General features: G+C 39.4%; 1 protein-coding gene across 1 annotated transcript; it reads left to right on the plus strand.

Annotated features, from left to right (window-relative positions):
- The first annotated feature begins 8,452 nt into the window (after positions 1 to 8,452).
- On the plus strand, positions 8,453 to 12,230 carry LOC137979691 (uncharacterized). Its single transcript, XM_068827008.1, has 2 exons — positions 8,453 to 8,553; positions 11,334 to 12,230. Exon 2 carries the CDS (start codon positions 11,336 to 11,338, stop codon positions 12,161 to 12,163), a length of 828 nt encoding a protein of 275 aa, XP_068683109.1. The 5' UTR covers positions 8,453 to 8,553; positions 11,334 to 11,335; the 3' UTR covers positions 12,164 to 12,230.
- The last annotated feature ends 2,308 nt before the right edge of the window (positions 12,231 to 14,538 follow it).

Genomic DNA, 14,538 nt, shown 5'->3' on the forward strand with positions numbered 1-14,538 from the left:
TATTAGCAATTGCGTAGAGAAGCCTGTGGGAGGCACGGTGGCCTCATGGTTAGAGTGCTCGACTCCGGATCAAGTGGTTCGAGTTCGGGTCCTGGCCGGGGACATTGTGTCGTGTTCTTGGGTAAGACACTTTACTCTCACGGTGCCTCTCTCCACCCAGGTGTATAAATGGGTACCGGTGAAATGCTGGGGGTAATCCTGCGATGGACTAGCATCCCATCCAAGGGGGAGTATAAATACTCCTACTCGCTTCATGCTACGCAGACCGGAGATAAGCGCCGGCCTGATGGGCCCTCTGGTTCGTAAGCAGTGACTTTACCTTTTTACCGTAGAGAAGCCTGAAAATTTCAGGACTTCAACTGGGTTTGAACCCGTGACCTCGCGATACCGGTGCCACGCTCTAACCAACTGAGCTATGATGCCACTGACGTTGGGAGCTGGTCATTTGTGGGTTCTAATGTTCCCGTGATGAATGAATCAACGAATGAAATGATATATGAAAGGAATCATGCATTGAACTGCGGATAAGAAATCAAGTGAACCTATGATCCTCGCAATTCAGTATGAACGATCATAGGTTCACTTGATTTCATATCCGCGGTTCAATATATGATTCCTTTCATGTATCATTTCATTCGTTGATTCATTCATGACGGCAACATTAGAACCCACAAATGACCAGCTCCTAACGTCAGTGACTTCATAGCTCAGTTAGAGCATCGCGTCGGTATCGCGAGATCACGGGTTCAAACCCCGTTGAATTCCTGAATTTTTGAGGCTTCACTACGCAAATTGCTAAAATTGCGTTCATAACTGCGAGGATCATAGCTTCACTTGATTTTTGATAAATGAACAGTCCGCCCAGTTTTCTACAAGTCTTTTATTCCACCTGGAGAATGCTCGGCTGAAAGTTGGTTTTATCACTTTACAACGATGCTTCTTTCAGGCAAAATGATTTAAAATTTGCATTTAGTATCAAGAGCAGAAAAGTTTGTTGAATGTGTGTGTGAATGTGATTCTGTAAATCAGTTACTACATCGAGCGAAATTAGCCCTCTGTCGGTCTGTATATGAGTCCTGATCTTGTATTGCCCCTCAGTCTATGGACGTATATATCGATCAGTTTGCTCCCAAAAGCAAAGATCTAACGTCAGACAGGAAGCAAGAACAGTACGATAGAACAAGTACAGCATACACGATATCAATATTACATTTTTCTTACTTACGCAGATATGGAAATATGCAAAGTCCGTTTCATCATGGGGGCCATAACATTTCTTATGTTCTCAGCAGTGGTATATGCAGATCCATTCTCTGATGCTTTTAAAAAGGTCAATGCAGCAAAGCCCCACATCAATTATAAAACCTTTTGCAAAGAAATAGCACCCGGGGGTGAGGAAAAACTTGCTTGCCGCATCAAAGCTGTATCATCCATTGGGTTTTTGGTTTGTAAGAATACGTCGCTTTACGGAACACCATGCTTACAAGTAATTCAAGATGAAGTAAGAAACATTGGCATTATTAAGAAGGCAGGTATCAACACGGTGGGGCTTTCTCCAAAACCGAGCCAAGAAATCATCGAAGGTGTTAAATGCGGCCTCGAGAAGAGTGTTGAATGCAGTGGTTTTCTGGAAGAGTGGGTGCCCTATGGAACTGGACGATTCGAACATATTCGGGACAGCATTGTTCGTCACAAGGTTCCTGATTTGATTGCTGAGGTGATTAAATACACGCCTCAAAATTTGAAGAACTCTGCTCGTGATCTGGACAAAATCATAGGGTATATGCAAGACGGGAAATACCGCCAGATTTGTGACCTGCAGGGCTTCTTCCTGACGAAAGGGGGTTTCAAAGTGAATGATGTTCCCCAGATCAGAGAGGGAATGGGTTTAAGAGATAGATGCGACACTGACCATCCTACCGAAAGAGAACCTACGACCGAGGAGGTCCTTGATGCCTTGGAGCAGATGAGTAAGGCATTTAAAAAGCATGGTTTCAAGAAAGCTTTTAATAAAAAGCTGGTGTCCATGTTTAAATCCAAAAGGAGACTGTCAACATAAAAAAGAAATCTTCTCGTCTGTAAAATAAACTAATTTGAATCTTTATCAGTAGGGTTGATAAAAACAACGAAATAAAAGAGATACATGTGCTAAATCTTTGGTATTTGTCGCTCATTATGGACATTGCACTGTCAATTAAACATTTTTTATTTTTTACCCCAAAAGTTTAAAATTAGGAAATGGTGATAATTACGTGGGATGCCTATGGCAGACCAGGTTGAAATTTGGGCCGTACCTTATACACGGAAAAAACAAGTATAAATTCCTTCTATATTGCTTGATGCCACTGACAAATACAACTTCAAAAGCTGCTGAGTTTTTAACTCCCCCTGGCATGAAATTAACTGGATCTGTTACAGCGAAATATCTAATTCACCCCCTTTGATTTCACTTTTTTTCCTTTTTTTGCCCAGTTAACGCCGTTTTTTTCGTTTTTCTTCTCACTTTTTCACCGTTTGCCTTTGTTCATATGTAAATAGTTCGTATGTAAATAGTTTTCCTTTGTCACTTTATTTCCTTTTAATTTTAAGCCAGTCTCTTTTTGCGAGAGTTTTTTTAAATATTCCCTTTGTTCTAGTGTTGTTACATTTAGTAGAATTGTAATATACTTTCGCCGCTCGTTGTTTCTTGAAGTTAACAGTTTGTAAAATCACCGATAAGGTACGTTTATCGATGTTATTTAGTAGCTGGATGTCTCATGTTTTGAGATGTGTAGTTCTACCCCTCTATTAACAGGTCTATACTTGCTCATTTTTCGGAGAGATTTTCAGTCAGAAAATATAGAAAACTTTAGATCTTCCATTCGAATGTCGGAAATTCCAGAGAGTACGGAAAGCCATAACTTCGTCTTGTGGTGTGGTTTTGGCATTATGTGTGGTTTTGTCATTATGTGAAGAGGTTTGATGGTTACGTGTCGTGTTTCCATCATGGTGTTGGGGTCTTTCTTTGACGTGCTGTGACCACGGGCGTTTGAACTTTTGAAGATTGGATCATTCAAATTTCCGCCCTCTCGGGCTAAAATAGTGTTCAAATGCCCTTCTCTGTCGTCGGATTTATCTGCCTGTCCCCGACTTTTGAAGACCTTAACTTTTTTGTAAGACAGTCGCTCACAAATGCTATATCCCTCCCTTTAAACTCTTCCATCTCGTTCAAACACGTGTTTTGTGGCTGTTAGCGACTTTGGCGCCCGAAAAAAAAAATCATTTGAAACTTGACTCTTCGCTTCAATTTTCCCCACCCAACATAGGCAAAGATCAAATTCCCCACCCCCCCGGGCACAGAAGATAGTCAAATGCCCGGGGTTTGCCCGGGATGGGGGGATATTAAAGTTTCGATTTAATCGGTGCATTATGGGATTATAAACAGAGCACGTTATAAGAAGACCTCAACACATCATAATGGAAACATAACAGATAACCAGCAAATTATCGTCACATAATGACAAAACCACACCACTTAATGACAAACCTCACCACAAAATAAAACCACACCACATAATAATATTGCCACAGTACACTATGACAAAACTCCAAAACATCAAGACAATACTTCAAGACCAAAGGAATATAGATTACATACGAAAAGTTATGGCTTTCCATAAAAGAGGATTAATTTCTCATCAACTAATTAAAGGTACTTTTATTTAACGTCGGTTACTCTTTCAGCCAGGGGCTGGCATGGTCTCGCAGGAAGCTGACGGTGCGCTCATTTTCATATGATCAGCGGACAAGCAGACACTTAGAAAGTATATTTCGAGGCAAAAAACTTCATTGGACAGCCACTTTAAAATTTAGCCCACAGAACTTCAATTGAAACATAACATACTCATCGGAAATTTCAGTCGGTGCTGGAAGCTATGTCTTGGGCATTATCGTGGTATCGAAAAGAAAATATCCTTGATGTACGACGCATTTTAAGCCAACAGAAAAAATTCAATATACAAATTTTGGCTCCTGCCACCCTCCAGGAGTAAGGAAAGGCTTTTTTAAAAAGAGAAGCCCTATATATAACTACTTAGAACAAACTCTTCTCGAAAGACATTCGAAGAGAATATATGCAACTTCACGTCCCGCCTATCCAAAGGGGGCTATCCTCATCTGTTCACAGAACAAATCCTCTCTGAAGTGAATTAAACGGTTTTAGAATAAAAAGAGGACGCACAAAAGAAATTACTGCCTTTTGTCACTTAATAGCATCCATCAGTGCGTAACTTAAAAATAATATTAATAGCCTTCTGGCATTTGATAGAAAATCAACCACGACTTTGGGAAATAAACAGAAATCCTCCCATTATTTCATATAGGAGAACAAATCCCTAAAAAGACATAGTCGTACTTACTAAACTTTAAATTAAATGCCATGGTAATTGTCTTTACTTTGTAAGGTTCATTACAGAATAGACATTGATATTCAAACCGGGGGTAGATGTTGTGAGAACTATTACTAGTAGTAAAGCAAATGGACTCACATCGAAACTGAGAGGGAAACTAATCATCCTTCAGTAACCCTGCGTAAACCAAGGGTTTTTGCAACGCCCTTGTGTAAGACTAATAGGTTCAGTAATACCTTTAAAAACGCTAGCGCTAGGATTTATGACTCTAAATAAACTTTCTTTATTTATATAACGAATACCATTAGTCAATTCTCCATTTAGTACCTTATAGTTTATAATTTTATATGTGTATATATATTTTTATATATTTATTTATTTATTTTTTTCTTTTCCCTTGGTTTTCATAGTTGTAACAACAGTCCTAGATCTATCTTAATGTATCATAATAGTTAAAATATTTTACTTACTGAATTATTTTTTTTAAATTATGTAATGTTAACCTTATCAATTCAGTTATAACTGCAAGCTAAGGTGATAATAAAGTATCTATCTATCTAGGGCCAAAAAAAAATTTGTTCCATAACCAAAAGTAATTTCTGCGTTGGGTGACCACAAGTGATGTTTGGTGTGGTCACAAAAAGTCAAGTACCACTTTGCCTTCTGACACAATTTCATTGGTTTTATGAAAAAAGTATTTTTACAACGCTTCACCATGCAGCCGAGACGAATATGCTGACTGCAACAGGATGTGGGTGCTTTCCATTATGCCAAACCGACCGCTCAGACATAAGTGGGAATACTGAAGGAAAATGGAACGACATTTTCCAATTAAACCGGACCAACCAATAGGAATGGTTCTTGCCACTTTTTATTCCTTTTCCGAATTCCCTAATTAGGGCAAAGAACCGGTTTGTCAAAAATGGAACGGCGAATTTCGGTCGGAATATTCCAACCGATCCCGAATATTCCGGTCGGAAGAAACCGAAACGGAACTTTCCATTTGATTTCCGACCGAAATTTCCGGAATCTTTGGCATAATGAAAAGCACCCTGTATTTCCACCTTGAAAAGATCTGCCTTAGTAGCATAGTGTGAGTCAGCTCGCGGGACACTTCTCTGAACTACCATGCGAGTTGAGGCATACAAGCCGGAGCATGGCGGTTCAGAGAAAAGTGTTGGCGAGCCTTATGCCACATGCATTTAAAAGGTTTCCTTCTCAATGATCTCATGGCACTGGGTGGAGCAACGTAGTCCCCAAAAAAAAGCTCTAGGCCAGAGGAATTCAACCCTGTTGTTGTTGATTTTGGGAAGAGCTTTAAGGCATAAACCGCAAGTCCTTTCAGGCGTCGATTTATTTTTAATGAGCAGTGGAAAACTGCTTAAATCTTTCACCGCCAAAAACGCCAGTTGACACTTAAAAATTTTACTCTGTCTAACGCCAGACGATTTTACTCGTCAATTGGGAAGCCCTCGACGGTGGAAGGGTTAAAGCTTTGCACAAAATGGGATCAGTGAGAAAACAGAAAATTCATATCGCGGATATCACTTTGTAAGCATAGAAGCATAGTTATGTAATACCAGTCATATTTTTAGGTTTATTTCTACGTTTAAGTAAAGTATGTACAAGAATATACCACGAAGATAAAAGGAGTGCAAGGAAAATTTAGTAGGTAATAACATTACAAATTATTCCAGAGTAGATTTGTGTTGCAGCACGAGTCAGGTGTTGAAAGTCAACCTAGAGTCTCACTATGTGGTATGTTGTATCTTTGAAAATCTCAGCGTTAAAAAAAGACAAAACAAAAACCGCACGATTGCACTCGGTTATTTCGAAGATCATTGGCCGCGAATCAGACGAATCAGGTGAAAGACATTAGTTGGGACAAAACACAGGACCACGTAACAAGAAAGGACAGTGAAATCCAAGTTGATTACGCATGATTGGTAATAACAATAAACTTTATTTTAAAAATATCAACTGCATTTAGCGCTGGCGCACTAGTTGCCGACACTGCACTACCGTCACAAAAATCAAATCAAACCAACTCTGATCAAATCGTAGGCTGGTTCGTGAGGAGAGGAGTCCACAGCTGCTTGGTGTGCCAAGTCGTGGCAAACTTTATGATGTTGTCTGCCTCGCCTTGACAAAACTACCACCATGCGATCTTAGTTCTCCTTTCACAGGAGTTTGAAGCCTGGTAATTTTAAAGTTGACTTAAAGAAAGAAAACTTAACGAAAATTGAACCTGACTCGTGGTTGACTCGTGCTACGACACACAACTACAAAGAACAACATATTTTGCAAACCTACAATACAACAAAAAAAATCACAATTAGAAACAACGGTTTTCTTTGATTTCTACCAATTAGGCAACGTTACTTTAGTTATCATTTATTTCCCTTCATCTTTCTTTTAATTTAAATGTAGATGTCCTGCAAAACAGAATTGAACAGAACTATTTCCTTCATTCCAGTCCGCAGATATCTGTTTTAAGCTTTGTTCAGTGTTGACCTCATGCAGTAAAAAAGTTCGATAAATAAATCGCGTATAATTAAAACTATCCGACTTAAATTAAGTTTTCTCGATTTGCACGCATTCTAGTGTCATTAGGGCCGTGGATAAGTAAGTGAAAACGTTTTTCTTCTAATAGCTCTTCTGATAAATAACGTATACGAAAACTTTCAGAAGTCATGGGACATCGCATTCTTCGTGTAAGTACAATGATTTTGGGGGTCGTAAAACAGTTTTAAATAGTCTCTAAAGACGATCATTTATATCGCGTCGGCGTCGAAGTGGAGAACATACCAGTCGCAATGCGGACACAAGTCATCACTTTACGCTAGTAAATGGCGAGAAACCTTCTTCGGCGCCATCTTCCTCGGAACTCAAGACAACTTGTAATCAAATGAATGGCCTATTCAATAACTATAGAATCCACAAGGGAAGCGGAAAGTGGGCCGACCAAAACAGACCTGGCGCAGAAGTGTTGAAGCTGAGGTGAAGGCAGCCGGTAAGACGTTGACCCAGCTGAAGAGGATTTCCCAGAACCGCGTTCGTTGGAGGGATGTTGTGGCGGCCCTTTGTTCCCATGGGAATTCAGAGGCATGATGATTCAATGACTACAGTAACGGGCCATAATATTATCCATACTACTTTTAGCAGCGTTGAAAACTCATCTCATTAGATCGTGACACATTTGATCCCACCTACAAGGGAAAGCACAGTGTGAACAATACTTCTAGTGCAAACCTTTCGTGTCTTCTCATGCACTCTGCGCAAGAAAAACCGCCTTTTAATGCTCCTTCAAACAGAACCTGCCGGCCCCCCAGTCGGGAAAAATTAGTATTATTCGGGAAAAACTGATGTACAGTTTGGGCGAAGACATAGTTGTTTTATTATTTAATGCCTGGAGTCATTTGGGCGTAGATAATCATTCTTCATTCTTCTTTGAGTGAGTACGTTGTATCTTTCACTACATGTTTTTGTATTTTTTACAAATGTTGATGTCGATTTACAGAAAATGTTTGCACTATTTTGAACGCCCCTGCTCTTACGGTATAGACCGTATTCATAAATGGCGGCCAATTTATAATTCTTTTGTAGAAGTGCAAATTAGCCTACCAAGCCTCTATACCATACAGTGAATTGAAAAGAATTCTTGCTCTAAAATGAGGCTTGGTAGGCTAATTTTGCACGTGGACAAAAGAATTATAAATGTGACCCTCATTTATGAATAAGGTCTATGGGGAATTAACTTGAAGTCATGCACAAAATGAAAGAATCATCTTCTTGCATCTGTGACCAACAAGTTCCATTCGGGCAAATGATCTTCTGCTCCTCCAATAAAAAGTTTCCCGTATGGCGATGTAGTCTAAGATTAGGACACCCAGGAAAGCTTTTCCTGATAATTATATTCATATCATGTGAATGCAGGTATCACAAGTGGCCCCGTAGCCCCCATTTAGCTGTTTTTGACAAATAAGTGGTGATTAATTGAATTTGCTCTCAAGCAATGATCCGAGCGTAAATGGCAACATTTTTCGCGTGAACCCGACAGGTGATACAGGTGCATATATTACTTCTTTGTTGGGAAAGAGGCAGATATAAACACCAATCAGTTTGTCTGTTCCGTTGTCGGAAGGAAGGAAAATCAACGAAGAAGGTAGGTCAGTTATCTTTAAAAACTTACTAATGTGTGCCTGTTTTTGGACGAAAACAGCTGATTACCCAACGCCAGTGATCATCCGAATCACCACTATGGCAAACTTGCTTACTTTCTTTTTTATGTCTATTAGATAATTAAAAAACAGAAAATAGTCATTGAAAGTTATTAAAAACAACTTGAAACGTACTACACAAATTGACTGAGATAAAACAAAACAATTCCACAACATTTCTTGCTGCAAACATACAATGAGATTCCTTCGTTATTGTTCTCATCAGTTCGAGGACTAGAAGGAAAACAGAAAATGTCCATAGCCAAGAATTTCTCGTTACGATTTTTCTTTTTTCTTACTATTTATGGAGATCAATTTATAATAGTTCAGATGCTTTGCTACCTAGAAAGAACATTTGAATATCAGACCCAGTGAGGAAGGCGATCACATCTGACGCTAAAAGATCATGAAATTAGAAATTCCGGATGAATAACGAATAAATACAAGCTTCAATCACGCCGCACAGAACGAGAAATACGGTAGTAGCAATCACGTTTTCACAAAAAAGTATATGTGACCCTGTTAAGACAGTTAATCAGACAGGAATATTTATAATATTATTGATTATTGTGATGTAGTTAAAACAAAAAGGATCAACATAAAAGGGAAGAAAAATAATAAATTTTAGGGTTCAACCAATGCTGAATGTTTTGCTTTCCAAACTTTTCAGAAAATTGTCTCTGCTGAGGGATCATTCATGGAGTACATTTCATCCCTCCTTCTTTTCACTTACCAAAAACAAAGAATAGCAAATTCGTATTCTCACGAATTTCTAATTCCATGTCCTATACAAACCCTGAAATTTAATTGTCTTTGAATCTGATTAAAAGCACCAGAACAGAGAAAAAGTATATTCTAGCAGGAAACAGCATAAATAACTCTCTACGGCAACAAGTGATATTCAAGATTATGTCTCTCAGATAGTATTTGCGCTTTGCAGGCCGCATTCTGGAGAACGGCCCACTTGACTTCATGGTGTGCTTTAATTTCCCGCTCGATTCATTTACCAAGAGATATAGAGCGACTTTCTTATGACCTTGAAAAAGTGTTTACACTTTGTTTCACGGACCAATGTTTGGCAAGATTAACACAAAGCCTCTCCTTATTCCCGCCAAGGAAACTCCTAATATGGGCAGTAAACATTTTGATTACCTAATCACATTACTCTATTTCAAATGACGTCAAAGTGAAATGCCGATCGTTTTCCAGAACGTTCCTTGGAGAGATGACGTTGTTTGCATCCGCGTTCGCTAAGCCAATGAAAATTCTCGCTCGTTTGTTTTTGTTCGATAAGCCAATTGAATGTACACGTAGGTTATTCGAGTTAGTTATATTGTACTTGTACAAAACGCTATAAAAATGCCACTGATGTCTGGAACTCCTGCTTGTTCGTGCCAGTTGAAAACCTTTGGCCCATGATTTTAGACGAGTTTTTGATGAATGAATGACGGCTATGAAGTCAAGTGAAGCTATGATCCTCGCAGTTATGAACGCAATATTAGCAATTGCGTAGAGAAGCCAGTGGGAGGCGCGGTGGCCTCATGGTTAGAGTGCTCGACTCCGGATCGAGTGGTCCGGGTTTGGGTCCTGGCTGGGGACATTGTGTTGTGTTCTTGGGTAAGACACTTTACTCTCACGGTGCCTCTCTCCACTCAGGTGTATAAATGGGTACCGGTGAAAAACTGGGGGTAATCCTGCGATGGACTAGCATCCCATCCAGGGGGGAGTATAAATACTCCTAGTCGCTTCATGCTACGGAAACCGGAGATAAGCGCCGGCCTGATGGGCCCTCTGGTTCGTAAGCAGTGACTTTACCTTTTTACCATAGAGAAGCCTGAAAATTTCAGGACTTCAACTGGGTTTGAACCCGTGACCTCGCGATACCGGTGCCACGCTCTAACCAACTGAGCTATGATGTCACTGACGTTGGGAGCTGGTCATTTGTGGGTTCTAATGTTCCCGTGACGAATGAATCAACGAATGAAATGATATATGAAAGGAATCATGCATTGAACTGCGGATAAGAAATCAAGTGAACCTATGATCCTCGCAATTCAGTATGAACGATCATAGGTTCACTTGATTTCATATCCGCGGTTCAATATATGATTCCTTTCATATATCATTTCATTCGTTGATTCAGTCATGACGGCAACATTAGAACCCACAAATGACCACCTCCTAACGTCAGTGACTTCATAGCTCAGTTAGAGCATCGCGCCGGTATCGCGAGATCACGGGTTCAAACCCCGTTGAATTCCTGAATTTTTGAGGCTTTACAACGCAAATTGCTAAAATTGCGTTCATAACTGCGAGGATCATAGCTTCTCTTGATTTTTGATAAATGAACAGTCCGCCCAGTTTTCTACAAGTTTTTTATTCCACCTGGAGAATGCTCGGCTGAAAGTTGGTTTTATCACTCTACAACGATGCTTCTCTCAGGCAAAATGATTAAAAATTTGCATTTAGTATCCAGAGCAGAAAAAGTTGTTGAATGTGTGTGTGAATGTGATTCTGTAAATCAGTTGCTACATCGAGCGAAATTAGCTCTCTGTCGGTCCGTATATGAGTCCTGATCTTGTATTGCCCCTCAGTCTATGGACGTATATATCGATCAGTTTGCTCCCAAAAGCAAAGATCTAACGTCAGACAGAAAGCGAGAACAGTACTATATAACAAGTACAGCATACACGATATCAATATTACATTTTTCTTACTTACGCAGATATGGAAATATGCAAAGTCCGTTTCATCATGGTGGCCATAACATTTCTTATGTTCTCAGCAGTGGTATATGCAGATCCATTCTCTGATGCTTTTAAAAAGGTCAATGCAGCAAAGCCCCACATCAATTATAAAACCTTTTGCAAAGAAATAGCACCCGGGGGTGAGGAAAAACTTGCTTGCCGCATCAAAGCTGTACCATCCATTGGGTTTTTGGTTTGTAAGAATACGTCGCTTTACGGAACACCATGCCTACAAGTAATTCAAGATGAAGTAAGAAACATTGGCATTATTAAGAAGGCAGGTATCAACACGGTGGGGCTTTCTCCAAAACCGAGCCAAGAAATCATCGAAGGTGTTAAATGCGGCCTCGAGAAGAGTGTTGAATGCAGTGGTTTTCTGGAAGAGTGGGTGCCCTATGGAACTGGACGATTCGAACATATTCGGGACAGCATTGTTCGTCACAATGTTCCTGATTTGATTGCTGAGGTGATTAAATACACGGTTCAAAATTTGAAGAACTCTGCTCGTGATCTGGACAAAATCATAGCGTATATGCAAGACGGGACATACCGCCAGATTTGTGACCTGCAGGGCTTCTTCCTGACGAAAGGGGGTTTCAAAGTGAATGATGTTCCCCAGATCAGAGAGAGAATGGGTCTAAGAGATAGATGCGACACTGACCATCCTACCGAAAGAGAACCTACGACGGAGGAAGTCCTTGATGCCTTGGAGCAGATGAGTAAGGCATTTAAAAAGCATGGTTTCAAGAAAGCTTTTAAAAAAGAGCTGGTGTCCATGTTTAAATCCAAAAGGAGACTGTCAACATAAAAAAGAAATCTTCTCGTCTGTAAAATAAACTAATTTGAATCTTTATCAGTAGGGTTGATAAAAACAACGAAATAAAAGAGATACATGTGCTAAATCTTTCGTATTTGTCGCTCATGCATTATGGACAATGCACTGTGAATTTAACATTTTTATTTTTTACCCCAAAAGTTTAAAATTAGGAAATGGTGATAATTACGTGGGATGCCTATGGAAGACCAGGTTGAAATTTGGGCCGTACCTTATACACGGAAAAAACAAGTATAAATTCCTTCTATATTGCTTCATGCCACTGACAAATACGACTTCAAAAGCTGCATGAAATTAAGTGGATCTGTTACAGCGAAATACCTAATTCACCCCCTTTTGATTTCACTTTTTTTCCTTTTTTTGCCCAGTTAACGCCGTTTTTTTCGTTTTTCTTCTCACTTTTTCACCGTTTGCCTTTGTTCATATCAACACCTCTTAGTTCATTTCGTATGTAAATAGTTTTCCTTTGTCACTTTATTTCGTTTTAAGCCAGTCTCTTTTTGCGAGAGTTTTTTTTAATATTCCCTTCGTTCTAGTGTTGTTACGTTTAGTAGAATTCTAATATACTTTCGCCGCTCGTCGTTTCTTGAAGTTAACAGTTTGTAAAATCACCCATAAGGTACGTTTATCGATGTTATTTAGTGGATGGATTTCTCATGTTTTGAGTTGTGTAGTTCTACCCCTCTATTAACAGGATCTATACTTGCTCATTTTTCGGAGAGATTTTCAGAAAATATAGAAAACTTTGGAAAACTTTAGATCTTCCATTCGAATGTCGGAAATTCCAAAGAGTACGGAAAGCCATAACTTTGTCTTATGGTGTGGTTTTGGCATTATGTGGTGTGGTTTTGTCATTATGTGGTGAGGTTTTGTCATTATGTGAAGAGGTTTGATGGTTACGTGTCGTGTTTCCATCATGACGTGTTGAGGTCTTTCTTTGACGTGCTGTGACCACGGGCATTTGAACTTTTGAAGATTGGATCGTTCAAATTCCCTCCCCCTCGGGCCAAAATAGTGTTCAAATACCCTATCCTGTCGTCAGATTTATCTGTCTGTCCCCGACTTTTGAAGACCTTAACTTTTTTGTGTAAGCCAATCGCTCACAAATGCTATATCCCTCCCTTTAAACTCTTCCATCTCGTTCAAACACGTGTTTTGTGGCTGTTAGCGACTTTGGCGCCCGAAAAAAAAAAAAATCATTTGAAACTTGACTCTTCGCTTCAATTTTCCCCACCCAACATAGGCAAAGATCAAATACCCCACCCCCCGAGCACAGAAGATAGTCAAATGCCCGGGGTTTGCCCGGGATGGGGGGATGTTGAAGTTTCGACTTAATCGGTGCATTATGTAATTATAAACAGAGCACGTTATAAGAAGACCTCAACACATCATAATGGAAACATAACAGATAACCAGCAAATTATCGTCACATAATGACAAAACCACACCACTTAATGACAAACCTCACCACAAAATAAAACCACACCACATAATAATATTGCCACAGTACACTATGACAAAACTCCAAAACATCAAGACAATACTTCAAGACCAAAGGAATATAGATTACATACGGAAAGTTATGGCTTTCCATAAAAGAGGATTAATTTCTCATCAACTAATTAAAGGTACTTTTATTTAACGTCGGTTACTCTTTCAGCCAGGGGCTGGCATGGTCTCCCAAGAAGCTGACGGTGCGCTCATTTTCATATGATCAGCAGACAAGCAGACATTTCGAAAGTATATTTCGAGGCAAAAAACTTCATTGGACAGCCACTTTAAAATTTAGCCCACAGAACTTCAATTGAAACATAACATACTCATCGGAAATTTCAGTCGGTGCTGGAAGCTATGTCTTGGGCATTATCGTGGTATCGAAAAGAAAATATCCTTGATGTACGACGCATTTTAAGCCAACAGAAAAAATTCAATATACAAATTTTGGTTCCTGCCACCCTCCAGGAGTAAGGAAAGGCTTTTTTAAAAAGAGAAACCCCATATATAACTACTTAGAACAAACTCTTCTCGAAAGACATTCGAAGAGAATATATGCAACTTCACGTCCCGCCTATCCAAAAGGGGCTATCCTCATCTATTCACAGAACAAATCCTCTCTGAAGTGAATTAAACGGCTTTAGAATAAAAAGAGGACGCACAAAAGAAATTACTGCCTTTTGTCACTTAATAGCATCCAACAGTGCGTAACTTAAAAATAATATTAATAGCTAGTCGTATAAACATAACAACTTTCTTTAATTTTCCAGACATGTTTCCACGGTACATCCGTCATCTTCAGTGTTACATATTTTGAAATCGCCGTTGAATTTAAAGCGCGCGCGATCTTACAA

Source organism: Montipora foliosa, chromosome 12, assembly GCF_036669935.1.
Source record: "Montipora foliosa isolate CH-2021 chromosome 12, ASM3666993v2, whole genome shotgun sequence".
In the NCBI taxonomy this organism is placed as follows: Eukaryota; Metazoa; Cnidaria; class Anthozoa; order Scleractinia; family Acroporidae; genus Montipora; species Montipora foliosa.

Coding starts and splice junctions, on each gene's coding strand:
- LOC137979691 (XM_068827008.1), top strand. CDS start 11,336: ATGGAAATATGCAAAGTCCGTTTCATCATGGTGGCCATAACATTTCTT.